This window comes from Anopheles bellator, chromosome 2 (assembly GCF_943735745.2).
Source record: "Anopheles bellator chromosome 2, idAnoBellAS_SP24_06.2, whole genome shotgun sequence".
NCBI lineage: Eukaryota > Metazoa > Arthropoda > Insecta > Diptera > Culicidae > Anopheles > Anopheles bellator.
In genome coordinates, this window is record NC_071286.1 from 33,907,969 (window position 1) to 33,934,305 (window position 26,337).

At 49.3% G+C, this 26,337-nt stretch overlaps 4 protein-coding genes across 4 annotated transcripts; 3 read left to right on the plus strand and 1 right to left on the minus strand.

The window, feature by feature from the left end:
* The first annotated feature begins 75 nt into the window (after positions 1 to 75).
* On the plus strand, positions 76 to 12,149 carry LOC131207425 (uncharacterized). The gene is made up of 8 exons (XM_058200038.1): positions 76 to 628; positions 4,703 to 4,951; positions 5,025 to 5,278; positions 5,867 to 6,027; positions 7,941 to 8,156; positions 8,689 to 8,833; positions 9,885 to 10,165; positions 11,996 to 12,149. Exons 1-8 carry the CDS (start codon positions 76 to 78, stop codon positions 12,147 to 12,149), a joined length of 2,013 nt encoding a protein of 670 aa, XP_058056021.1.
* Positions 12,150 to 13,331: 1,182 nt separating this feature from the next.
* On the minus strand, positions 13,332 to 14,209 carry LOC131210789 (uncharacterized). Its single transcript, XM_058204080.1, has 2 exons — positions 13,747 to 14,209; positions 13,332 to 13,675 (listed from the first exon to the last, which is right to left on the minus strand). Exons 1-2 carry the CDS (start codon positions 14,207 to 14,209, stop codon positions 13,332 to 13,334), a joined length of 807 nt encoding a protein of 268 aa, XP_058060063.1.
* A 2,584-nt stretch (positions 14,210 to 16,793) lies between these two features.
* On the plus strand, positions 16,794 to 17,695 carry LOC131210398 (uncharacterized). Its single transcript, XM_058203639.1, has 3 exons — positions 16,794 to 17,015; positions 17,084 to 17,494; positions 17,570 to 17,695. The coding sequence occupies exons 1-3, from the start codon at positions 16,794 to 16,796 to the stop codon at positions 17,693 to 17,695; spliced, it is 759 nt and encodes a 252-aa protein (XP_058059622.1).
* A 2,429-nt stretch (positions 17,696 to 20,124) lies between these two features.
* LOC131207426 (uncharacterized) lies at positions 20,125 to 21,193 on the plus strand. Its single transcript, XM_058200039.1, has 2 exons — positions 20,125 to 20,530; positions 20,643 to 21,193. The coding sequence occupies exons 1-2, from the start codon at positions 20,125 to 20,127 to the stop codon at positions 21,191 to 21,193; spliced, it is 957 nt and encodes a 318-aa protein (XP_058056022.1).
* The last annotated feature ends 5,144 nt before the right edge of the window (positions 21,194 to 26,337 follow it).

Sequence of the window (26,337 nt, forward strand, 5' to 3'; positions counted from 1 at the left end):
GGTGTCAGTGCAATAGGACCAACGGAGTGCAACGAGACGACGATCAGCGCAGCCAACACCAACAAGTCGGCCAGTATGATGGGAACGGTGCCTAGGGGCTCGCCGGCCGAGCCCGGCAACATCGGCAGTTACGGTATGTTCGGTGGCCACACCAACACCACCAACCGCCGGCGAAAGACGCTGGGTGTCAGTGGGGCATCGCCGGTGTCGGAGTCGTTGACGATGCTCGCCGTAGTGCTCACCGTGATCGTAAGTTTGTGCCTGAGCGGTGCAGCCTCGGCAAACGCGAGTGAGAGTGAACATTATACCTCGGTGACGGTCACGACGGTGACGGAAGCTCCGGTTCCGAGCAACTCCAGTGGCCGGGCGACGGCCGGTAAACCGATGTTCTCCACCGGCAACCATCTGTGGGATGCGCTGATCGCTGACTGCCTGCGGAAGCCGACGTTTGCGTGCATCCAGAAGAACGTGTACAACTTTCTCGGCGAGCAGCTCGAGGTGGAGAACATGAACTTCACCAACCGGGTGCAGTTCCGGAGGAATCGGGTGGACTTCGCGAAGTATACGCGTGAAGCGAACGAGCAGGAGGTGGACGATGACAACGAGATTCCCGATGACGCACGCAGCGGTAAGTATCAGGGGCCCGATTTCGGGTGGATTTCTAGTTCCCCACGCGAGGAGACCATTCGTTATCACATCTTATTGCCTAGTTCGGTTTAGGGCTTTCATCTGGAAGGTTTGAGGTCGATCCAGTGAACCCCGTTCGAATGTGATGTTCCCCAAAATTGTAATTTATTCATCGTTTCGACCTTGTTATGGGCTTTCTGTGGGATTTGACCTGACCGGAGAAATCCTCCCAAGGGGTATCGATGTCAACAGTGTGGATACCAGTCTTTCAGGCTTATAGGGAGATCCAGGCTAATATAGGGAAGTCCATCTAGTGTTTGGAGATGGTTACGGCGGCTCCATCTTCATTTTTTAAGGAAAATGGGCTGATGATGCATTGGCTTCTCTTGCACGATGTGTGGGGTTTCGGAGCCTCAAATACATAAATTAAAATAAATTTTTGCCTATTAACCTATGCTCCTAAGGGAAAACGAGCCTTATATAAAAAGAGCTTTTCAAATTGTGTACAGCTTGAATAGAAGACTCACCACTCTGGAAATAGTGTCAAAGTTCTTACTAAATGTTTACAATTTCCAAAATGAAGTTTGACCCTTTATTTTTGATTTGGATCCCTTATTAGAGCCGCCATGGTCTATTGTCCACTGGTCGAGTTTCGATCCACCGAATCCAATGATCCTCCACAAACCAAGGGTTACCGTTCAAGAGGTGAACACAGTGAAACGTAAACATCTTGTCCAAAGCATGTCGCCCCGTGTCTACCGTTGTTTCATTCATTACGACCATGACAAACGACCATGTGTTGGTCGAAAACGGAGATCTCTATCTGCGCACACTTTCGCTTCCAGTACTTTTGGGAGTTGGCCCCACCGCCGACTGAGTGCTCGCTGCTTATGTTGTTTTCATCGTTGATTTCAACATAATCTTTATGGCCTCCCGACACTGTGGATGACGGTCAGGCCGGAGCCGGTGGCACTGGCCGTCAATGTTGACGGGGTACTTACTTCACGGGGCACGTGCCAGGCAACTGACATTTGACCGTACTTAAATCAGGGTTCCGGGTACGGTCCGTACCGTTGTACGGATTGTTTCACGTCATAATCACCGTGCTGACGATGTAGGGGTCCAACCGGGTGCTGATGTGGTGCTCTCCGCGAGGTAATTCACGAATGTAGTGCAATGATGCTGTTGCGCTTCCGAGTGCGCTGATGGCTCTCCGCTGGGCCGCAGGACCTGACGCGATCTCAATTAGGATCTAATCATCGTCATTAGCCTGGGCAGAAAGAAAGTGTGTGACGAGAGCGAGGTACACTTTCGATTCGGCCCGGCCCAGCCCGTTGTCGATGGGAAGAAGTTGATTTATGTGTGTCGATGGGATGAATCTAAGTACGCACCACTTGCTCGAAAGGGAAATTCAAAGTGGTCCGCTGGAGCTCTCCCTCGTTCATTCGGCCACTCGGCCACGCACTTGGAGGTCGCCGACGGAGCCAGAACTGGTTTGGACGATGCCGAGCCGATGCCGAGGACGATTACCGGGCAGTGTTGCCCGTGGGGATCATACCGGGAAGCTACTCCGGTAACACCATTTTTCGATGACCGCTTACGGTGATCGCGTCTTGCGGACTGGTTCTCGGACCTGCCGCCGCCTGCCGACGAGACAGCGAGGCGATGGCACGGGAAATGAGATGCACTTTCCATTCATCGAGCGCAGCATTTGTTGCAACGATGAGATGGCCTCGTGAGAAAAGTAGGCGCTAGAAGGCGGAAGTTCATAATCGATCCCTTCCTCGATTTGCTTTGAGCAATGAAAGCGATAGCCGTTGCGCCTTTTTTATTGTTCGATTGAACGGTCCGTAGAGTAGTCGGTAACGCTCACGGTTTTCACGCAGCCTGGCCAGGGGTTCAATTCCCCTCAAGTGTCACCATTTCTTTCGCCTTTTTCGGGCGGCTAAAAGCGAAAACTAAAAGCTACAACCTAACCCCACAACACTGACCACATCCGATCGATTCCTGCCGAAGGTGTGACGGAATCAGTGGAACGCGCACTCGGGCTGCTAATCCCCCGGATCCGGTGCTGGTTGGAAAGTGAAACCCAAGAGGGTGTACAAATTTCGGTGGGTATCATCGGCCACCACGGGAAGAAAGTCGGGAGTGTTCCAGTGTCCATGGAGGGAAGAAGCAGCGCTGCGGTCCGAAGATTGGTCAGAAAGAGAAATCAAGTGCGCGCACACCAGAGAGAGCCCTCTCAAGACGTTGCTGAGTGTCGCTGTGTTTGTGGCTTGTTTGTGCGAATCAGCTCCCTTCCTGTCGCGGCAAATCGGTCGCCGGAGCACTTGGAGCGATTTGTACGTCATCGGAACGTGCCACAGCCAACGGCCCCGCTTAATACGCGACTCTTTTAATGGTCGCCGATCGCTCACCTGAAGTACGGAAATCGACCACTTGGCCACCTGGTTCCCGGGGAATGGCTATTGGCCCCGGCCAACAAAACACGGGAAGCGATTAGAGGATTTCGTGTTAGAGTTTTTGCCGTAGAAGAATGTCCGGAATTTCGGTCCAGCAGAGGGCGGCCTGTCAACTGTGTTTTATGTCGCCAGATCCACTGACTAATAGGTCCGCCGATGCGGATGCGACAGAGCCGCCCAGTGCCGTGTGTTATCGACTTTCACTTTGGCGAGATTTCGGGTCGCGCATCGCAGGCGCGGTCCTTATGTAGCAGGCGGTCGATCGAATCAAGTTTCGGCTGCGGCTTGTTCCGACTCCGGAGACTTCGGTGAAGTTCTCGGTCGATCTCTTGCCGCTGCGATTTACGTGGGATGTTAAAAAAAACATCACTTTAAAAAAAATTGTTTTATTTGGATTTTTTTTATCTTTTCACAAATATCTATTTTGTCTCCTTCAAAGGAATCCCCATCAGGTATTACTCACTTGTGCCAACGTTTTTTCCAATCCTAGAAACAATTCAAAAAGCAATTTTTTGTGATCTAATTCAGTTTCTTCTGCTATGCCATCTTTATCTCCTACGTCGGAGCGTAGCATCGTCCTCTTCAGTTTCTGGAACAAGAAAAAGATCACAGGGGCCAGATCTGGGGAATAACGGTGGGTGTGGCATCATTCGGGTGTTGTTTTGGGCTAACTTTGGTTTTTCCACAAATCCTGGTGTTTCCGGGCGGATTACCTCGCGTACTATTCCTTATTGACCTTTTTACCCCATTGGCAAGAACTCATGATGTACCACGCTCCGCAATCGCAGAAAACTGTAATACAGCGTGCGCCATATAGCGTTCTTTCCTTCACTTGGTTATGAAAAAAAGATTAATATTTTTTAATGCTTGAACATTTATTTGAAAGGTAGATTTACCAGATTTATGTATAAAACACAATGTTGGTTGCAGAAAATTGGGACATACGAACAAACTATTTCCAAAGTGGTAGGTCTTCAACTCAAACGGTACGATGTTTGCAAAGCTCATTTCATTTAAGCTCATTTCAACCTCGGTGACTATGTTAATAAGCAGAACTGTCATTTTTGGAGTTCGGACAACGCACACAACGTGCAAGAGAAGCCAATGCACCCAAAACGTTCTGATTGGTTCTTCTGCGAAATCGAAGCTGACATTTTCAACGACTTTTGGTTTCAACAGGACAGCGCTGCCTCCCTGAATTGGCCTCCAAGAAGTTGCGATTTGACACCATTAGACTATTATCTTTGGGCTGTGATGAAACATAAATGTTATGTGAACAAACCAACAACTATTGACGACCTCAAGAACTAAAATTAGAATTGCCATTACCGAGATAGGACCACAAACAATCGAAAACCAACTCAAAAATAGATCGATCGAATGGGCTACTGCTATGCCAGCCATGACGGACATTTGACCTAAACTTTTTTTCTTTAAAAAAAAATTATAGAATCTACCTTTCAAATATATGTTCCAACATCGAAAAATAAAAAGCTGTTTGTTTTTTATTAACCAAAGGGAAAAATATAATCTCTCGTGGCGTACCCTGTACTTGTTTCGGGATACTTTTTGAACAGACCTCTTACGTGTTGGGTTTTTGTTGTCATTCGCAGCCCCGTTCGAGCCGTCGTCACCGATCGAGGAGGTAACCACGGCGCTGCGCGACAAGAGCCTGAAGTTCATGCTGACGCACGACGTAAACATCCAGCTGCCCGAGATCCTGTTCGACGGTGCCGTGTTCCGCGTGGAGCCCCGTGCGATCGAGGGCAACGGGATGCTGGCGAAACTGGAACTCGTGCCACGGACCGAGCTGGCCGAAGCGCGCGGTCACGGCACGCCAAGAATTCTGTTCAAAAAGATCAGTAAGTAACCCAGCGACACCCGGGAACCATTTGGAAGCCAGCGAGCGGAGCTTAATCCCTGTGGTTTTTACAGAGAAATTCTTCCAAAACAAACTGCTGCTGGCGTTCCTGGCGATCGTGCTCATCGTGAAGATCATCAAGATCAAGGTCATGTGGCTACTGCCGCTACTGGTGGGCGTCGGCACGGCCAAGAAGCTGGTGCTGAAGTTCTTGCTGTTCCTGTTCCCCGCCCTGGCCCACATCTTCAAGCTCTGCTCGTACTACCACGCCTCGTACCACAAGCCCAACTTCCACCACCATCAGCACCATATCAGTCATCTCCATACGGTAAGCGGTGCGTTTGGTACGGTTCACCAGCCCCAGGTTGGCCTACTTCCGGGCCACGGGCTGTTGCGCGCTCCTTAATACTGCGGTCAGCAGCAGCAGTGCCACCATCCGCGTGTGTGGTTGGCACCCCGAGGCCTCGGCCCCCTTAATTATTGTATAATCTTTTTCTTATTAAATGCTACTCGCGCATCCGCGGACAAAGAGGGAGAGCGAGAGAGAGAGCGCGAGAGAGAGAAAGTAAGACAACATTCACAAATTGTGCGCGCCGAAAGTCGGCCACCAGTTTGTTGAACTTCAAACGCGGCCTGACGAAGTTTACGATCACACAACCATTTCGCGGCCACCACCGGGAGCCATCTGCACGTGGTTCAACCTGTGTTTTGGACTCCCCTGTTCCCAGGTGCCCCACCCGGTAGTTCTACGCCTGGGGCGATCCCTTGTTTTGTGGAGAAATTTTTAGATCAGACCTTACTGGGTCACTGGGCAGTTCCAGATGCGCGCGTGCGCGATTGCGCAATCAGATAACATCGCTGGCTCATCCCTCAATCTAAATCTCATTAATGTCTACATCTTTTTTTGTTGCTATAGTTCTATCCCCACGGACCCGAGCATGGCGGACCGGAGCTGATCTACACGAAACCCCCCCGGGGCCATCCATCGGAGTATCTGCACGGGGCGCCGGTTCCACCGCACACGCACTACCAGCCGGAAGTGAACTACGAGTTCACGGCGCCGGGTCTTGGGTCAGAGTGAGTATCCGTCTTGCCACAATCGAACCATTGCTCATGCTGAGACCGAGTATTGGGCTGCACTTCGGCTTGCACTAACTTTGGTACTGACCAACAAATGCACATCGCCCGGCGCTTCTCCAATCGGAGACCTTCGCTTGTCACTGATGACGTCACTGCGAACCAATCAAAAACCGTCACGTAGAGCCACGCTAATGCTACGCTTCTGTTGTTTTTCTTGCCCGCCACCCCGCTTCCCGTGTGCAGTTCCGTTTGGCAAAATGTCTTTCCGGATCTGCGTTAAGACGCGCGTCGGTTTTCTAGTTTCTACCTTCTATCAGTCTACTCGCACCGCACCGCAGCCCGCACACCGGTAGCCCCATTGGTCACTTTGTATCAAAACTTCATTCCATTCCACATTGCACGCCAGGACATTGCATTTAGGGTTCACTGTGCTAGGTAATTAGAGGTAATAGGCGATGGACACAGGCAAATTTTTGAACCAAGAATAATTTTCGATTCGTTTGGATTCCGAAGACGGGACTGTCGCTATGACACGTCGCGCCATCCTGTTGAAACCGAAGGTCGTTCAACTTTTTAGCTTCAATTTCACCGAAGCACCAATCCAAGCCAACATTTCTCGGTAGCATACTCCATCGACGTTTAAGGAGGTTCCGTCTTTATTGTTTAAGAAATATTGAAGTGAGCGTAATGTACGTAATACATTAATATGGGAAATTTTGTACAGTTTGAGTGGAATATTTCTTTTAATATTTCCCAATTTTCTGTAAGCGCATAAATATAAACCCATTGCGTAAATATCAATGCTTTTACCAAATGCTTATAATTTCCTGAATGAAGTTTGACGTTTAAAAGGTCAACTCCTTGTCAACTTCTGACTACTCCTTGTTATCGTAACAAAGAGTAGCTAGACTTACATAACTGCCAGTATCAATCCTTATTGGCAACAGGATACCTCTGGCCGGAATGACTTCAATGGTTTTGAATAAATTACTCTCTCTACCGGTAGACCCATTCGGTTCGTCGAGCATGTACGAGGTGTGTTCAAAAAGTTGAGTCAAATCTTGTCCAAGCAAAACAACTGTCAAAACTTGACTGATTATTCGAAATGATCGAACTTTTCACCATAAGTCACTGACATGTGTAGAAACATAACGCCACAAAAAAAACCGAAAATCGAAAATCGAACATACGTATCCCGCGTAAATGCAAAATTTTCAGAACTTTTTAAACACACACCGTAATTTGAAGCTCTGGACGTATCCCAGGATCCTCTCTGCATAGGATCAGTACAATTAAATTTTTTTTTCGGCGATCATGGCGCGAGTGCTGCTTGAAATTCTAGACCAGGAAGCTGATCGAAGTCACGGCATCATTGCCATAAATTAATCATCCTTACAATTGAGAGGGCTGTTTGAAACATCTCTCGCTTGTTTTTCCCACTACTCTGCTTCTTATCGTTACGATTCTGGCCTTTGTAAACCCTACACGACCTAGATTCTGCTAAATTCTTTACTATTGCAACATAAGCGTGATACATTTAAGCCTTTCTGGAGACATCTTTGGTGGATCAGCAGTCGACCGGAGGAGGAAGTGTTTGGAAGTGGAGGAAGTACACAAACACATTTTCCTAACGTGAGGATTCATTGTAGGCATTTTCCACTAGGGCATATCCTTCATCCTTAGTGTTGCTGTGTCCATCCATTGCATTACAGTCTGGGGCCGGCTTCTGAGCTGCTTGTACTAATCCGCACGGGGTGGCAACTACTAGTCGGTGGTGGTGACGGCGGGGGGAAACAGCAACAATCGGTCGGGGATTACTAACCCCAGCATCTCACCTCGCATGTGTGTGTCATATGATCATAGCGGCGCTCATTCAAAACCAACCGAAACCAAACCTTCTTCGAACGCAGGTTCATTAGCGATAGAAACTCGAACGTAGACACGTCGTTCAAGCCAAAGTACGATGACTTGAACGATATCAAAGCATGGGGTTTGGGCGAAAGCACAAATACATCAGCACCACAACCACAATCATCGTCATACTTCATCTCTCCGCCCGGTGGCGGCAGTGGCGGCGGCGGCAGCTACAATGTAAATCCACTCACGCATCACGCATCGGGCAGCAGGTAGGTCCGCGTAAGCCACCCCAAGGATTTCTAGCGCCCTTCATTGCCTCTCCAGAGAGAGTTTCCTTCCTCCGAGCCCGAGCTTCCCTCCCGACGACCTGGGCTGGGTGTTCGTGTTTTATTTTGGCCAAAGGAAAGCGCCCCGAGACCACTCTCCCCTGTCTGTCCGTCCGCCCGTCACATTCTCCTGCACCCGATCCACTCACCACGCAGCTCACCACGTGACTAAACCACTGCAACACCAATAACCGATAAAGCGCGACTCTGATTACACGTTACTCGCACCTGATCACCACCGACATTGACCACCGAGACTGGACGCCGACACGCAGTTCGGACTGAGCTCAAAATTACACCCAACACTGAGGGGGTAGAAAACGCCCAAAAGGCGCGCTAAAACATTCATTTCATTCGTCACTAACCGATGCCTCACCCATCCCGACGCCGTTGGGACCTCTTATTGCTGGGATCCTGCACGAAAAAACTGCAACCTGACTTCTCGCCCTTCCGATTCTCCATCTCATCCCGTCAGAGTGTTGAGCCCGAAGCCCGTGTACGGTCCGCCCGGATTCACGTCTACGGCCCAGAAACGGATTCCAACCGGAGCGGCCACCTCCATCGCAGCCCAGTACGTGTCGGCCCCGTCCGGACCGACGCTGTCGGCGGAAGAACAGATTGTAAGTACCCGGACGTCGGATGTCCACAGTGAAACCCATTTATGGTCACTCAATTATGAATTCAAGTACGGGTGAGGCCCAACCTCTACACAAACCACGACTGGAAGTCGAGATAATGGTGCGGTCGTTCCCGTCGTTTTGTTTTGCATTGCAGTGAAAGTGACGGAGCCAGTTGTGTCGCTTTGCATGCGTCATAACTCGGTGGCCAATCAGCAGGAAAATCGAAATGGGCCTTACCGGCTGATGGAAAGTGTAGATCTTCCCTCGCTAATAAGCCGCGCTATCTGAATGTGACAGTTGTACCGTTTGATGTCAAAGTCACATCGTCAAAGTGGCCGATCGCCTGAACGTCGTATTCAAACACGGCTTTTCATCTTCATTTCTAATAACCACGCGAGACGGTGGGCAATTAAAAGCGTGCCATAAAGTGGCGGTAACGGGGCGTTGTCACTTTTGCCTTCCCCGCACACCATTGTTTGCCATTAATCAACGCGACCCAGATGCATCCTTTTTTGTTTATGATGAAGCCCGATGATGTTGGCCCTCGGCTCTGATCGGCGGTGGACTGGAACACTGGACCGGAGAGTTCGATTAGCCGTAGGCACGTGTGCATCGATTAGCAACCGGACAGCAACATGCTCCTAGTTCGTACAACGCACATTCCAATGCCTGGCACTCTCGGCGCCAACGCCACGCAGACATGTCGCAGACATATTTACGCTCCACCGCTGCTAGGTATGACACACTTTCTAACGTCGGAAAACAATCTGGCGCGGCCTGGCGGCCTGGTCGGGGTGTTGCATATATGATCGCTTTCGATCCGCTAGCAATCAGCTGCACTCCGTGACGCGAGCGCCGTACGCCGTGAGCAGCAGGGAAGAGAATTACTTCCGAATACTTGGCACGGATTGGCAATCTGTGGCCCGTCGGTGACCTATGGATATTAAGCTCATTAAGAAACTGATTACTATGGCGGGCCACAGCAAAACTTTCCCCCCCGGTTCGGAAACACCACTCATTGTATGGTTTTCTGTGCATTTCTTCCGTGTAGATCCGTGAAGCTCAGCGACAGGAAGCTTACAGGATAGCGCAGGAGCAGAAGCTGATAGCGAAGCAGCAGGCGATCGTCAATCAGCAGGCGTACGTTCAGGAAGGCGTCACTCCGCGGCCGGTCGATCCGTTCTACAGCCCCATCCTGCAGCGGCTGGACAAGGTATTCAACTCGCTCGGCATCGTGGACGAGAACTGCCGGGAACGGTTGGTCTGCAGCATGTACAAGAACCCCGTCAAGTACAGTCCCCACAGTAACTACGTATCAGCGGAACTAAGCAGGTAAGCTCGAGCTCTCGAATGTGGCTAATGTGGAAGAAAGTGCGCCTGTGCGCGGGAAAATGTGACGGTTATGAGACGGGATCGTCCTAACGATCGGCATCAGCCGAGGTCAGCCAGTGTCAGCCGCATAAGCGCGGTGCTGTACGGGAACATACCTGATGGTGCGCTCAGGATTGTTGAACCTATTGTTGGTTGGTCGCGGTGGAGTTTTCACACGCGTTACGTGTGCGTTATCCGTGAAGGGCCGTTTCGTTTTCATTCGAGAATAGATTAATCGTTGCGAGTTCAGTGGCCGATGCTCGGCGGTGTCATGCACCCCTTTCCAGACAGATGGGCGAGGGATGGCTAATGTGGCTTGGGCTTGGCAGCTTTAAAACCGAAAATGAATGGACGATTCCTGGTGTAATTAACGCTGTCATAACGGAAAGCTGAAGCCGTGAGTGCCTTGTGTGGACCAATTGTAGCACCTTTCTCGTTCCCCTACGGGGGTTAGTTCCGTCCGGGAACTCGCACCACATTATGTGTTAATGAACTATTTAAGATTACGATACGGACACATCAAAATAAGATGAATTTTATTTCGAAACGTCACGCTATTTGTTGCCGTCAACATAAGAGGCCAGATGGAGCGAAATCCTCATATTAAACAACATTAGCCTATTCAGCCCGGGTGAATATGACCCGGGGAACTGTTTGTCATTCGTGAGCTTTCGCCTAATGTGACAGTCCGACCGACGCTGGAAAGTAACCTAACTTTAACTCGATTCGCTGCACATAATGAAGTAAGCACTTTCCCATCATAAAGACGGCGGTCCACATGTCGATTTGTTTTTTTGCCTATCAATTCCATGAATGGGCAGGTAATTGGGGATCCAGAGGGGCTTCCGAAATTCGGCCTTCCCGGTCGTATTTGTCATCTGATGTCCGTTAGTTTCGAAACCCTGGAAAAGGAGGTCGATGCATTGGTAACTTTTTTCGCCCTGCCGGTCAGTCTACGTTTACTTTCGTTGACTAATTTTTCCTCATGCCTCTGACAAATGGCTAATTTTCTCCATGGCAAATAATTACACAGCCATACAGGCGAAACGCTTTTGAAGATTTGAGACGGCTTTAATGGCATGCACGTGTACGCGTACGCTAGTTTCGATTTTACAGCGCAGGTGTGGCCGCTCCACATCCATCATCCAGTCTCTTCTGAGCGACCTTGCGATGGCCGCCCCAACACCAACTTTCCAATGTTTATGATCTGCTCCAGTAGGTTCCGTAGGTGAAGCGCACTGGACAATGTTTCACCTGCCGATCACCTGCTGTGATTGTGCGGGAAAGAAATTTCGCATTTTGTACGTTTATTCTTGCTTTTATTTGCCGATTTGCCGAGGATGGGGAGGATCCGAACCGTACCAGGCCAACGCGGCGCCGAGGGTGCACAGAAAATTACATACATCGTTGGTTATGCTCTGCTGACCGGCGAAATCAATGCCTGCGGCGCAGAGTGTCTGTGGCGTGTCGCTAACCACAATGCTCCCGGAGGCGCCTATCGTTAACGGCACCTCCGATGGGTAGCCGGCTCTATTGTTAGCCACCTAAAACCTTTGTTTATCATAGCTGTCAACGATGAAAGGGAACTAGTAATTGAAACAGCCGGCATCGGCTGCGAAACCGCTACTCCGAGCGAGTTGTTGCTGTGCGCCTAAAAGTAGGCAATCGTTTTGGCAGCGAAGCTGATTTGTTTGGCGGCTGAGGCTGAGTGGCTGAAAACTATTTTACATTTATTTATATTGTTAGTTTGTAGTTTGACAATAACGCACAAACTGTTTTGCAATCTTCCAGAGATGCCACGGAGCTACAGAAGCCGACCTCAACAAACGCGGCCGTGGTCCGATTCTACAGATACGTTCAGGCGGCACGCGATGGCCAGGATCAGAGGGACTGCCAGAGGCTCTACTCGCTGTGCACGATCAACATGGAGAAAAAGAAGAAATAAATCATGCGCTACGTGAACGGCCAACGCAACCGGATACATCGCAGCAAACTGGACGGGAACGTTTCAACTCAGCGATCTATTGACACATACCTCAAAGGCAATGTTTCTCAATCTGTACATAGTCAGGGAACTCTTTGCTATCCTTTTTGTCGCAATCCTCTTTCCCGGGGCGAAGCAGGGTTTCTATTTCAACGCAATCAGCTAGGCTAAGACTTGCAAGGATCGTCAGCATCGGGTGTAGGGACAGTAGGTAGCACACGCTAAGGGCGTCGTATTGTAGAAAAAAGATCCATCCAAATGTGACCTAACGCAAACTGCATAGAAAGTAATCGGAGCGAACCGCGGTGGCTCCCTTCATTTTAGACAGCCTTTGTTTTACTTTACCCTGCACATTGTAGACTATCGGCCATGTAGATGTCCTCACCCTGTTCGTGAGAGATCATTGATTGCAATTGGTTTAATGTTAAATTATTTATTGCCCTATTTATTAACCTATTTATTTCAACGGAGAACCGCATCGCAGGAATAGTGTAGTTCAATCGAGTATTTATTTCTTCCAATATCTGGACCACCTGGACGATAAAAGAAATGATAGAAATAAATAAATTTCATAAAATCAAAGTTCTCGCTGTGGGTATACGAATTTGTTGAGAATTTGAATTTGTAGAATACGAATTTGATGTATTTTTCGTTTGATTTTAACAAGGTGTGATTAGTTTATTTAATTTGAAATTTAATACTGTTTTGTTAATTTTGTTCGATTTCTCACTTGATGGTATTGAGGTCATGCAACTATCGAACCGAATCAGTTTCAATGCAACTTAGGTGATTTGTTAGAAATTACGTCACTAGACAAATCCATTGCGAAAGTTGTTCAATTCCTGTTGAAACGTTTTGAGCTATGAAACAATTTCATACCAGTATGCAGTTTTCTTTGACTTCTTCAATGAGAATGTAATAAATTACCTTACCTGTTAAGCAAAGTCTACTAGCAAAGAATTGACCAAAAAATACCGAACATACCACTTGCAAATTCTTCGAAACTTCTTCAATATAAGTGTGTGAGAAGGAAACGAAGCTGCAGAAAATGTAGCATTTTAGTTTCAGGAAATAAATAATTTATTTATTGCAATCATCAGAGAAATAAATATCTTGTCGGCCCGGGCCGCGGATCCAGGTACATTACAGTTGCCCAGCGTAGGCCATTTCTTGGGCGTCCAGCGATCGTTTCTTCCAGGCTGGCGGGGCGTCCCAGTGGACGTGCGGAGCGTGATGATCGATGTGATGGTCGACATGGTGCACGTGGTGTGGTGTTGGGTAGTGTACCACCTCGTAGTTGACGATCTTCGGTTTGGCGAACTTAAAGATCATCATGGCACCCGACAGGACGAGCGACAGCAGACCCAGCGTCATCGCCTTCCACGTTTTCAGGGCGATGAGCGCAAGGGCCAGCGGAACCAGGACGGTAGATTTGAACTTGATGCCCAACAGGAACGGAATCATGACTTTTTTAACAAAGCCACGACCTGCACGATACGAAGGGAGAGAATTTGCTGTAGAATTTCCCGTAGCTTGAGCGTAACGTGGTCTTGCCTACCTTCAGCAACGTTTCCGTCCGTCAGTGGGACGACGAGATCTTCGGCGAGTCCTCCCTTCAGCAGCGACTCAGGAATGTAGGCACGAGCTTCCTCCGACCGGAGCACCGCCGGTGGGCTTAGCTTTAAGGCGTGTGTCGACAGGAAGCTGTCGATTTTGTTCAACAAATGCACCGTCTTGCTAGCCCGATGCTCCTGCTGGCCGGTTCCTGTTTCCGTCGGCATTTCGACATCATCCAGGGTTCCGGTACGCACGATCGTTAGCGCGTCAGTGACGTGAATCTCGTCCTGTTCGGCAGCCCTAGCCACCCAGGCCAGGGCCTTCGATTTGGCACACTTCATGCTGTAGTCACTGAGGCACGTCTTGTAGATATCCACCGCTACTTCGGCCGCCGAATGAGGCTGGCCGTGGGTAGCACATCCTAGGATCGCCAGTGACGCCACCAGCACTACTATCGAGCGCATTTCAACTGAACCGGAGCTCTGGAACGGAAACAAATAACGCACTTCGCGACCACAACCACTGACACGAAAATGTCGGTCCTTACTGATCGATTTGTACAATCCGTATGAATCGGTTGCATTTGATTACCATGGATTTTATATCACGGTACATGGCGTTACTCTGCCCCGGTCGGCGATAATTGTCCCTCTACTCATTTAGCTTCCTGGCTCTTTCTTTTCCCCACTCATACCCGATGCGGTCAGCGATGGAGGCTCCGCCCGGCGAGATAGAGGAGGGAAACTTGTTGCCCGAAACACCAACGCTATCGGTTTCCGCTCGTCCCGGAGTGGCCGGCTACGTGGCCGGAATGGGAGAACAGTCGAAATTTTTTCCAAACACATTGACGACCCTTTGGAGCGCCACTTTTCACTTCCACCACATGCCGCTATGCTGCGTCGTAAACATGACCGCTTCCGTTACGAGCCACCGTAGAAAGCGAGAGTATTGGACGCGCAAGTTGGTGATAGCGAAAAAAATAAATTTTAAATGGTAATTAGCGGTGCACGAAGGTTGCCAAACACAGGTTTTCGTCTGGAGGCACGCGTTACTCTAAGTTTTAGTTGTTACGTAAATAGTAGCGTATACTAGAAACCGTTTTTTACACTTTTCGATACAAGAATGAAATTGGAAAAAAGGTATTTGACGGTTTGATAAGCCTGTTGCCGAAAATTGCAAAAACTCTTGATTGGTTTTGTCCCATCATTCAAATGTGAAAGCAATTTATCATTAAACTTTAATTTGTAATTTGTACCTTTTTCTTATATTATTCTTGACGAAAAGAAAAATGGTGAAATTAATTTTTATGTTGATGGTTATTTTAGTACAACAGTAAGTGCATAACAGCATAACAGAAGAATGGTAGCTTGTTCCTTTTGTATTTTGTGTGCTATGTTGTAACTTTTCGATCATTGCCTTTTTTGAGGTGACAAAGAACAATCCGGGCCTTCAAGGACAGCACAATGGCGATGCCAGAGGTTTGCAGCCAGCAATCAGCTCAATTGAGGACAACTTTCGGACAACGACAACCTTTTCATTTGTGTTATTTGGGGCAGTTCTATTTGTCACATAAATTTTAATTTCCTTATTTATGAATTTTATTCCTTATTTAAGAAGCCGAGTTCGATAATTGCTTTAACATTCTCGTCAGATCGAAAGAAGTGTTTTAAAACTGACGACTCCTTGATTGTATTAGATTCGTGGAACATTGGACGGCGACTAATCCTCAGACCAGACCAAAAAGTATTTCATGTTTACTTGTGTTTGTTTTCTTACCCATCGCATTCATTATTCCCTAAATAAAATACAAACAAATAGTTAAAAACACACTTGAAGCGATTCTTTTATCGATATTGGATTTTGTTTCTTTACTTTCTCATTGATTCGTTTTCCTTTCTTTATGACTTTTTTATAGTTCTAAACAAAGAAGTTACGATTCTGTTATATCTTTTTTTTAATTCTATTGTACTGCTTATTTTGTGTTGTATCATTTCGTTACGCATGTCTCACTTATTCACAATTTATAAAGTACTCCAAAAGCTTGCGTCTGATCTGCTCAAACTGTCACGAATGCTTTACACGACCTCCATAAAATTAGAATATTCACATTTGCTCGCCGGCCAACACAACTTACGTAAAAGCGGTCGCTGGATTAAACAACGAAAAACTAAAGTTTTACATAACGCCATCAACATTATATCGATTTCAGGGAAAACAGACGGACTGACCCAGACGGGCTGACAGTGATCGGTCGAGACGTTTCGGTTGTCAGATTTCGATCGTGATTTCCTTATGCAGCCAAGGTCCTCGTAACTGTGGCCACTTCCGTGAGCCGCGATCGTGACCGGAACTGCGGATTGTGGTGAGGGTGAAAGGTTTAATGAATTATGTTTCGATCGCCTTCGATCGCATTGGCAACTGATTTCATGTGTAAGGCGTGCGTAAACGTGCGTAAAGCGTGTACTTGCATTTGCAGCAGGTGAAAGCGGAATGCAGATTTTCTGCCGATGATCGGCAATATGTTGCAATCTGATGAGCCCCCTCAAGCCAAAGCCGATCTTCTGGTTCCGTGGCGTTCTGCGGATGGTAGCACAGATCGCAGGCGTTCCCTACGCGTTCGATGGCTTAGAATGCACTCGTTTTGATTTCTATCATATGTTGCACACGGCGCATTACGGATTTTCCTTCGCTCGAGTAGCAAATGGACGAGTGTCTGCTGCTCACACTTCGGGCGTTATGGTGCGGACCGGTGCGTACCAGACGTTACTAACCATTAAAAATCCAAACTAACCGTACGTGATCGCCATCTTGATGTTCCGTGGCGCTGGCGCTTAGCTGCAGCTTGTAACGGCTGTGCGCCAGCGATGCTCGAAAGCAGCCACTGATAACGGATCCAGCGATTGGCGGAGTTGGCCAGGCCAGGAGACACGCTCGAAGGTCGTATAAAAGCACCGGGCGGTGAAATTTCTCCAATCACACCGGACAGTTTGCTTGTCGGATCAACATCGACTCCAATCGCCTGCGATTTGTACGAAAACGGCCCCAAACATGGCATCCAAGTGCGCGGTGATCGTGGTGATCGTGGCGTTGGTGTCCGGTATGGTCTCAGCCAATCCGGCCAACAAGCCAGCCTTCTGGAAGGGAACGCCGATGGATGGTATGGTCGAGGAGATGCGGTCACTGTGCAGCACGGAAAACGATTCCGTTGCGTGCATGAAGTTCAAGATCATGAACTTCTTCGACACTATCTTCCGGAAGGACAACTTCCAGGTAAGCGCGCAGGGTCGGTTATAGCAGCCGGTTGGTCCTAGCACTAACTTCCTTTTTTTCTCACACAGGTTTCCGAGGATGTGGAAGTCCGCAGTAATGGAGCCGAAACGAATGATGCCCGTGGAGCTGCAGGAGTGCTGGATCAGGTCGAGAATTATCTACGCAGCCATGACGTCACCTTCAAGATGCCGATCGCCGACGCCAAGGTCACCGTTTCCCAGCGTAATCTGCAGAACGACGAAATGAACGTAACGTTCCAGTTCCCCAGCGCCGACAGTGGCCGCGGTGTAGGCGAGGCCCGCAAGTCCAAGCTGAAGAAAATCGTCATTCCCATCATGGTGTTCATCTTGCTGAAGGCCATGACCCTGATCCCGATGGCCCTCGGTGTGCTGGGTCTTAAGGCGTGGAACTCGCTGCAACTGTCGTTCTTCTCCTTCGTCGTATCGGTCGGTCTGGCTATCTTCCAGCTTTGCAAAAAGGTACGATCGTCTACGAACAACCACGCCGAAACATACACCACGTTTTCACTCTGAACTGTTTTCGTCCCCAAACAGCTTGCTGCCGATAGCCACCATCCTCACATAGCTGCCCATGGACCGTGGGACGCCGGCCGATCGTACAGCAGCTTCGAGCAGCCAGCCTATGAAGGACAGGACCTGGCGTACAGTGCCTACGCCTAAGTCGTCGCGACTCGACCACGTTGATGGTGTAATTTATTTAATTTATTGTTTACGAGCGCCTACGAACACAGTGAAAGACTAAGAAACCAATAAACGAATAACAAACGAAACGAACACGTGTTATGCTTCCTAGGAGGGCACTTTCCCTAGCAAATGGCATTTGGAGGCTTTCTCCTGAGACCTGCTTAACACCTGCTGCGTGAGGTCTGGATCACAACAATGCATGTTCAATCGATTTCACTTCCGTTCGCATCGTGCTGATCGCCATCGTCGCCATTTGAATGGAAGTCACGTCGCGCACCAGGCGTCTCCATGTGCCAGTGGGCCAACAGCAGTTGGACACGTGAAAAACAGCTACACCGCTCCTGTGTTTATTAAATCTTGGAATAGATGACCCACTTTCTAGTATTTTTATGCTGCCAACTGCTGATCGTGAGCAGGAGAACCTAGTGTTAAGGTACTGAATGTTTGATCGGGTAGTTATACAGTGGGATGGTAGGCATTCATCGATGTTCAGCGTTCTCTTTGATATTTGAATGGAAGCGAGTGCTTACCCTAACTTCGAGTAGGTTGGGCGCTACGTTGCGTATTTTGATGTTGAATATTTTAATGAACTACTGTTTGCCTTCTTGAATAATTCGGGCGATCGTTTGAGATCGTGATCAAGTTACATATTTAAGCAAAAAAAACATTATGCTAAGAGCAGCGCATAGCATGATTGGGTTCACTCTGCTATTTATTTATATTCTACGGGCACCCTGAGCTTAAACTCCCTTTTTCGAAGGAAACTGTAAACAGCAATTTCGGAAGTAAGTGACCAATCAGGGGTACTCCGTGGGCAGACCTTTTTCATCTCATAAAACAAATAGAATTCTTATTAGTATAGAGACGGTTTATAGATGGACTATGCAAATCATAAAAACATCGGGATACTGGATACGTAATAGACATGGTCATTCCTTTAAAACAACTCAATATTGATCAAATGCAATCACTGGTAAACTAAGGATTTCGTTGAAAAACAAGGACAACAGTTAGGAGAATACGGAATCATCGTTTGGTTGTCAATCATGCTAATTTTTATCTTTATTCCCGTGTCTAGTTTTTTTGCATTTTTATTGGACGATTGGTTTAAATAGAGTTCAAAAATTGGAAAGTGTTGTGTTTCAGCTCGGGTTTATCGGTTTCGAGTTGGACGCAGTTAACTGATCAGATGTTGTCCTGCTTTGGCGTGACTGTCACGACGTATGCGTTACGTAATTGCGGATACGATGCGGAAAAGGGCATTAATGTCTCGCGGCTCAGTTCCGATTAGTAGTTCATGCAGGTCTCCGTGGACTATTTTAAGATTATCGACATCTGGCCGTCTGGCCGTCTGATTGTGGCGTGGTTCATTCGATAGTTTTGGTACGTACTTATTGACACCTGACTTCACTTCCCACGACCGGAACTTTCATTTTCACCTTTTACGATTATGGTAATCATAATTTGCGCACAGCCAGACAGCGAGTCGTTTATTGTTGCACTTCCGTTTCGCTGCTGTAACTGTTGCTGTAGCCTACAATCCGGACCACGGATCACGCAAGTGTCCGCTTTGCATTCCAATGAAAACAAAACGATAACAATTCGGGCGCGTGACCCGAACGGAAGTTGGCCAACGGGGCCAATGGGTAATTGCCTGGACGTTGACCACCAATTTCCGCCCAATCCGGATCTGTGGATCCGGAAGTAAGGGGCCAAGCGACGCCCGGTGGTCGATTAGTCGATCGGTGCCGCCCAATCGGTGATCGGTGCCGATCCAGGAGAAAGTGATCATTCTTGGGCGTACCCGACCCAACTGTGGTGGGTGCCCCCGTGGTGACGTTTCGGGAATTGCGGTCGAAATTCTTTCGTCTCCCCACTCTGGCCACTTCGGACCCCCGGGGAGTGGGCTTCGAGTGAGCCGCGCGCCGTGCCTTGAATAGCTAATCGCCCTCGTCGCGGAGCGAGGTCCGCGTTTCGCTCGCTACATCGTGATCCAAATGACGAGCATCGAAAATGAAGCGCCTGGGCCTGTGCCGCGGGGATGGATGGAAATCGAAACACATGGCAACACAACCACCACCACCACCATTGTCGAGGCAGGCTCGGGGCTTGGCCAGCCGCCAAAAACGGCCAACAGCCAGCCGTTCGCTTATTTGGCGCTGCGCTGTACGGTAGTGCGGCCACAATCGGGACGCCCCCCGGCGGGTCGGTCGGTTGGAAAGTGCGGCCGACGTATAAAACACTGGTGGCGTTCCCAATACACTATCATTAGCCTGCCGCCACTTGCTTCATCAACATTCGCCGCCGTCACAGGAGCTGCGTGAAAACCATAGACCCAGAGGGCGAGCCAGTGTGCGTGAGTGTGTGTGCGAGCGTTTTTCGGTGTCCTTGCGCTAGACGGCAAGATGTCGGGTCGATCCTGCTGGCTGGTGGTGGCCTCCCTGGCGGCGGTGCTGCTCGGTGCCGTATCCTGCGCCTCTATTGCGTCGAACCTGATCGAGGAACGGCCGCGGATCGCGACCAGCGAGGAGCTGCTGTCGTCGATCGTGAACGAGTGCTTCAGCGGCTACTCGTCCGTCATGGGCTGCCTCAAAGGCAAGGTACTGCTGTATCTGGACGGTGTGCTTGGACTGCGGGAAGAACAGGCCCGGGCTTTCGACGAAACCCACGTCGATAAGGTAATCTTCGATCGCGTGGCTCGCGTGTTGGCCACCCACGAGTTCCGGGTGCAGCTTCCGGAGGATACCGTCGTTAGTTACCGTGCCGACAAGGGGCTGGACATTGACGTCGTGCCTGCCGGGCTCGCGACCGGTAAGTATGGGGTGCGCTAACCTTACGAGTGCCACGCGACATTGGAACTAACCGGTACCTCCCTTCCGTTGGACCCACGTCATTTCTCACCTCTGTTCGATCGGCCCCACAGAAGCCCGTGGTCATTTACTGAAGAAGAAACTCCTGCTTCCAGTGTTGCTGCTGCTGAAGCTGAAGATGAAGGCCCTGATGCCGATCTTGCTGGGGCTGGTTGGCCTGAAGGCGATGAAGGCCCTGATCCTGTCGAAGCTCGCCATCACGCTCGTGCTGGGCTTCCTGGTGGCGCAGCTGGTCAAGAAGTCCGGCCTCGGGATGCCGATGTCCATGATGCCGATGATGCCCCCGGCACCGGTGGCCGAGTACGGTGCTCCGGTCCCACCCAGCTCCACGCCCGCCTCCAGCTACGAGCCGTCATCCTGGGAACCCCAGTCCGGTGGGCCATACTCGCGCCTCTGGGAACCGTCGACCTCGGGCTCGTCCCACAATCTCGCCTACAGCTCGTACTATCCCAGTTCCGGTGGTTCCAGCTCCTACACGGCCTACAATTCGGGCTCCTCTTCCTCATCCTCCTCGCTCTCCGGCTCCTCTTCCTCGTCCTCTCCCTCCTCTTCCTCGTCCGGATCGTCCGGCTCGTCCTCGTCCAATGCGGCGCACGCGTACTAGACCTCCGAACCGCCATCGCCAACTGGCCCAACCAAAGCAACACTGGAGAGCAACCCATAGACCACCGCAGGACACAGCACCTTCACCAGCGCATTCCAACTGATCGGCGACCGTCGATAGAACGAAACGACCACGCCACGACCTCCCAATGCCCCAATCCTGTGTGGTTGGACTCCAGTTCCAATCGTCTTCGATGGGGAGGTGAGGGACTCGCCGTGCTGCGTGACCGTGAACCGTGATGGCTTGGTGTTGAGTTTCAGTTATTTAAATCCACTTCGAGTTATTTATTATTTCAATGCGAACGTTATTTATTGACGGTGGAAATAAAAACGAGTAAAAACACAAACGCGAATCACTTCGTCTTGCTCCGAAAGAGATATGGACTGCATTACTGCATCGACAGCGGGTCCCATTTTGTCTAGCTCTATTTGATATTGTTGTTTGAATTTCGAGAGAATTATATATATATAAAATTGAACAGAGCAGCATTGAGCAATTTTTGGGGTACAAAATATGATCATTTCGCCGCAACATCGAAACTTCGCAAATCTGTTTGATTCGGTTATCCCCTGAAAGTATGCAATGTACCGTGCATGGCTCGATGTTTCGATGTTCGATGTTTTTTGAAAGCCAGATGAAATAGTTCAAACGATGAAAAATGCTATGTGCACAGAAAATGCATGCATTTAGGGGCACGGGCATCAATCTCTGAATTGAAAAAGCATTCGAGGTAGAAATCGTTCAAATTAAGCGTGTATTTTGAAGAAATAAAGTGCCAAAGGGGGATTATTGCAGGACAGCACAGTGGACAACAGCGAAAGAAATAATACACATTGAATGGCTTCCATCTCCTAATGTGTATGGAAAACTGGGATCGCTTTCAGCATGTGGCCATCATGTCGCCACCAGAGGCTCGTTTAAGCGCTTCAATACAATTTACCACTAAACTACTCGGTGCTCACTTTTCCTCAACACTTAAAGACCAACACGTAATGTTCACCTTGCTTTGGTTCCATGACACGGCCAAAGAAAGTGCAGAAATAGTATTAAAATACGAAGATTTAAGCAACTGCACATTTGAATAATATTTGAAAATATTAGTAAATTTTGTTTTGGAACCGCACTTTTCATATGATAAATGTTAGTTGAAGGCTCTAAAGGCAACATTGTGCTAGTTAAATTACATTTTGTTTGAATATCGCAGACTGCTACAGTCATTTGTAGCAAATTTAGAGCACCACGGAAACAATGTTAGTTGAAATTAAAAGCTTTAAAGTTTTTAGTTTTTCTCACCAATTTCCTTCGCTTTGCACGGTATTGAAGTGAGTTAATTAAATCATTAATCATATGTTTTAATATTCAAAATGCTATACTAAGAAGAGAAGCAAATTGAGAAGCACAATGAAGAATTCACAAGACACTATAATGTTTCTCAGCTTGAAAAATGATAAAAATCTCGACATTTCCTAAACTAATTGATAAATGTATAGTGACACTACAAAGCGTTTTCAATACGTCAGAACTATTCAACCAAAACTAAAATGTAGAATGTAGAATGTAGACAAATCTGACCCTACAACAGGATAGTGCAACAGGAATCTCGAGGGATTTTGGGAGAAATTGTAGGCCCCTAGATACACAGTACCTGGTGTATAAGGATATTCTCGCGTAAGCCGGGACGATTTTCATCTAGCATTTGAGCTTTAAAATATAGATTTTTTACTTTTCTCGGAGTGTATCTAGACAAACATAGGCAAGTGAATGAGAATGAGAATTAAAGTGTGAGAATTAACTAGTGCGAAAGTAGAGAGGATTCAGCTTATTTTTGAGCAATATTTTTGCACTTGTCTTCGGTAGTGGCCACAGGTAAAGTAGATGATTTTCGGAAGAACAGTCACTTTTAAGCTGTAGCCGTTAAATGATGTTTAAATAGCAGATCTAAAAGTGACGGTGATGAAACAAATAGGATAGCGTTCGAATACAAAGATAAATAAGAGACATCGAAACAACATAGAATTCGCAACTCTTTTCCCGAACCGCGAGGTCTCAGTCGCCCATCGCCCGTTTACCGCTTGACGCACGTCACGACGTCACCTTCCTACACACCAAAGAGCATGATGCTCATGATTTCCCACCCCCTAAAGGACAGTGACAGTGACACTCCGATTGATCGGAAACATCGGCGGCCCGCGCGGAGCCCACGTGCGGGGCCCATCGCACTCCCACTCGTGTGGCGGCACCTTGAGCACCACTCTAATCCGCTCCCTTCCCCCCAGGGGCCCCACAAGCATCGGTGACGCTCTCTGCAACAGGTGTACGCTCCGGCCGGCCGGCCGGCCGACAGTGAAATCGAAAGTAACTCGCCCGTCCATTATTCATTCGAACCACTGGGGGCCCCTCCCGTCCCGGTGGCTCGGGACAATTCCAGTTCCTTCCTTCGGCGCTTCCTACGGATCATTTGCAACCCGTTTCGCGCGGCTCACCCGCACAACGCGACAACGAGTGGCCGCCGGACCGCGTAATGCGCCCCGCGCGATGATTTATCGTTTCCAAGCCGGGCCTAATGATGATGTTTATTCCGTCACTTAGCCCTCTCGGTGAGGTGTGTGCTTGCAGGATGTTTACGCGACGCCGGTACGCCGGGCGATAATATAAAATAAATAATTTATTAACTGTGCAACACTGGAGTGGGCCACTGGCCGCTCCAGCTCCCGAAAAGTAAGCGAACTTTGGCGCTCGGAGTGCCATCGGAGGATGAGGTAATATGTAGCAGCGGTGAATGAATTAAAGTTAATAAAGCCGAACCGGTAAAATATGTTGTTGTGCCGGCCCATCTTTGGGCACATTTGTTGTGCATATGCGCATTTATTCGCGCCACATGCGTTGCGCGATGCGCCGGCAGAGCATGCGTATTGGAGACGGTGCAACGTGGTTACGGTGAAGTAATCCGGGCCGGGCACATGGGCCGCGCCGTGCCGCTGATCTAACCGAATACCCGGTGACGTGCGACGTGCCAATTCAGCCGCATGGGTAATGGACCGAATGGGATTTAAATATCTGATCCGAAGCACCGAAGGCACCACCAAGTGAACCAAGCGAACGATCGTCTAATCCTGTGGCCGTGCGGAAGTGCGAGGAATGCGGAAACCCGACGCCAGAAACCAGCCTGGCAGGCAACGTGGCCGGCAATGCGCGTCGCGTAACGCCCTAACGCTAACGCACGCCGGACTCGGCCGCGGATCGAGCTCAAGCGAATGAGTCGCAAGAGAGTTATGCGACCGTTGGCGCGAGATCAATGAACGGTTACGTAAAAGTTGCGCGTAAGTTTTCCACCACCCCGGATCCGGCCCGGCATTTTCCAGTGGGGCTTCCGCGGTGTCGCGGCTTCGATCGGCGTGAGTGGCCGCGAGGCGACAATAAAAGGTGGAAAAACTGACAGGCCATTTTCCGCCGAGTGCCGTGAGAGTGTCATCGACGATGACGACGTCGCCGCGTCGACGGCATCATCGCGGTTCGGGCCTTTGACATCTCGAGCAGGTCCCGGACAGCCACGAACCGGATCGGACCGATCGGGTTATTTCGACGAGCGGGAAAGAGAGAAACACGGGAGAGCGAGAGAGAGGCTCGCGGTTGAATGCACCCGGTGAGTGCCCTCCGGGCTGTGGGGGGAGGGCTGTGCTGGCCGCCTGGTGGGCTGGGGTCGTCGGGTTGGGCCGGAAAATGGTACTCCATTCCCGTGAGCGTCCCCAGCGACGACGACGACCGCTCGATATCAGGAAGTGTTGCAATGAAAGTGGCGATAATTGCGCCCATTTCCAGTCGCCCTAACCCACCCCAACCCGCCGGCCCCCCCCGGCAGTGGCTGCGACCCGGGGCCCCGATGCAGTTCGCGGGTGCATTCAACTTGCGCTCATTTTTTCCCGCGCCGACCGATCCGCTTGTTGTTGTTTCCATGGGCGCTGCTGTTCGATGATCAATTTTCCTCGCGTTGCGTGAGTGCGTGTCCGCGTGCCCGTACGCGTGTGTGTGTAAGTAAGCGGGTATTTCCTGTATTTTCTCGCCCGGCTCCCGGGCGTGAGTTGGCATGGCCAATGAACAGCGCTCCACGCGTTCAGGTCAGGGTTCTCGTCAGGTCGCTGACGGTGTGACCCGAGCTTCTCCGCGGACGCACCTAAATCAGTGCCACTTTGCATGTGACCAGCACTTGATCGAGCTCTAGACCAAGTTTTGGAAGCTGCAAACGCTTCACGAGCCAGTACAGAGCCAGATCAACCCGGTGTCTGGCGGCAAGGCTATCTGGAGCGAGCGAACTTCTGGAGCGCGAACAGAACGCGACCGGACGATTGGAATTACAAATTGGTCGCATCTGGTCTGGCCGGCTGGCTGGCCATGGACCAACCGCGGGGCCACGGCTTTGCATATCAGGAATGGGACGGCCAGGGTCCAGGCACCCAGTGAACGATCCGCCGGCTGGTGTCGACCGCGTTTACTACCCAAAAAACCAAAAAGAGCTCCGGATCCGGATTCGGAGCACCCAAAACTGAAATTAAACCTGCGCATCGTGAGCTGTCACATCAGTTAGGCGGTCGATCGATTAGGAGGTGAGGCGGGGGTCAAACGTGCTACAATTTTGTTCAGGACTTGAGACTTTGAGTCGGCTAAGTCTGCCGTGTAAGATGGCAAACTGAAGATTGTTTCGTATTAAGCTGCACGGATTAAGGTGTCGCAGTGTAGCCACCTCAACATCGAACAGCCATCAAGTGGAAGTGGATAATAATTTTTTTCCAGTTCACACAAATGAAATCAATGTCCTAATACACTTCTAATGGAATAGATAGAAGTTGTCTTACAGAAGAAAATCTGTAGAACGTAAAAAGAGTTAAGATTGGGGACAATTCAAGCCACAGGAACTTCAAATTGATAAAATGGATTTTGTGCGTCGATTCGTGATTAACGCCATAATCATGAAAGAGACCGAAGGTATGGTGTAAACTTGATTTTTCGGCTCCGAAACGAGTTCGTGTGCACAAATCGCCCAAGCAAGTGTTAGCATCAGTTTTGTGGGATGCAAAGGGAACGTTGTTTTTTTTATTACTCGTAAACTTTGTAGACCAGCTGAAGAAACAGATTTTTTGTTCACGACC

What these genes read in the sequence shown, in the direction of transcription:
- LOC131207425 (XM_058200038.1), top strand. Translation starts at nt 76, where the DNA reads ATGATGGGAACGGTGCCTAGGGGCTCGCCGGCCGAGCCCGGCAACATC. An exon ending in TCCCGATGACGCACGCAGCG is followed by an intron (nt 629 to 4,702) that starts GTAAGTATCAGG and finishes TGTCATTCGCAG; the next exon opens with CCCCGTTCGAGCCGTCGTCA. An exon ending in ATATCAGTCATCTCCATACG is followed by an intron (nt 5,279 to 5,866) that starts GTAAGCGGTGCG and finishes TTGTTGCTATAG; the next exon opens with TTCTATCCCCACGGACCCGA.
- LOC131210789 (XM_058204080.1), bottom strand. Translation starts at nt 14,209, where the DNA reads ATGCGCTCGATAGTAGTGCTGGTGGCGTCACTGGCGATCCTAGGATGT. An exon ending in GGACGGAAACGTTGCTGAAG is followed by an intron (nt 13,676 to 13,746) that starts GTAGGCAAGACC and finishes CGTATCGTGCAG; the next exon opens with GTCGTGGCTTTGTTAAAAAA.
- LOC131210398 (XM_058203639.1), top strand. Translation starts at nt 16,794, where the DNA reads ATGGCATCCAAGTGCGCGGTGATCGTGGTGATCGTGGCGTTGGTGTCC. An exon ending in TCCGGAAGGACAACTTCCAG is followed by an intron (nt 17,016 to 17,083) that starts GTAAGCGCGCAG and finishes TTTCTCACACAG; the next exon opens with GTTTCCGAGGATGTGGAAGT. An exon ending in TCTTCCAGCTTTGCAAAAAG is followed by an intron (nt 17,495 to 17,569) that starts GTACGATCGTCT and finishes GTCCCCAAACAG; the next exon opens with CTTGCTGCCGATAGCCACCA.
- LOC131207426 (XM_058200039.1), top strand. Translation starts at nt 20,125, where the DNA reads ATGTCGGGTCGATCCTGCTGGCTGGTGGTGGCCTCCCTGGCGGCGGTG. An exon ending in GCCTGCCGGGCTCGCGACCG is followed by an intron (nt 20,531 to 20,642) that starts GTAAGTATGGGG and finishes TCGGCCCCACAG; the next exon opens with AAGCCCGTGGTCATTTACTG.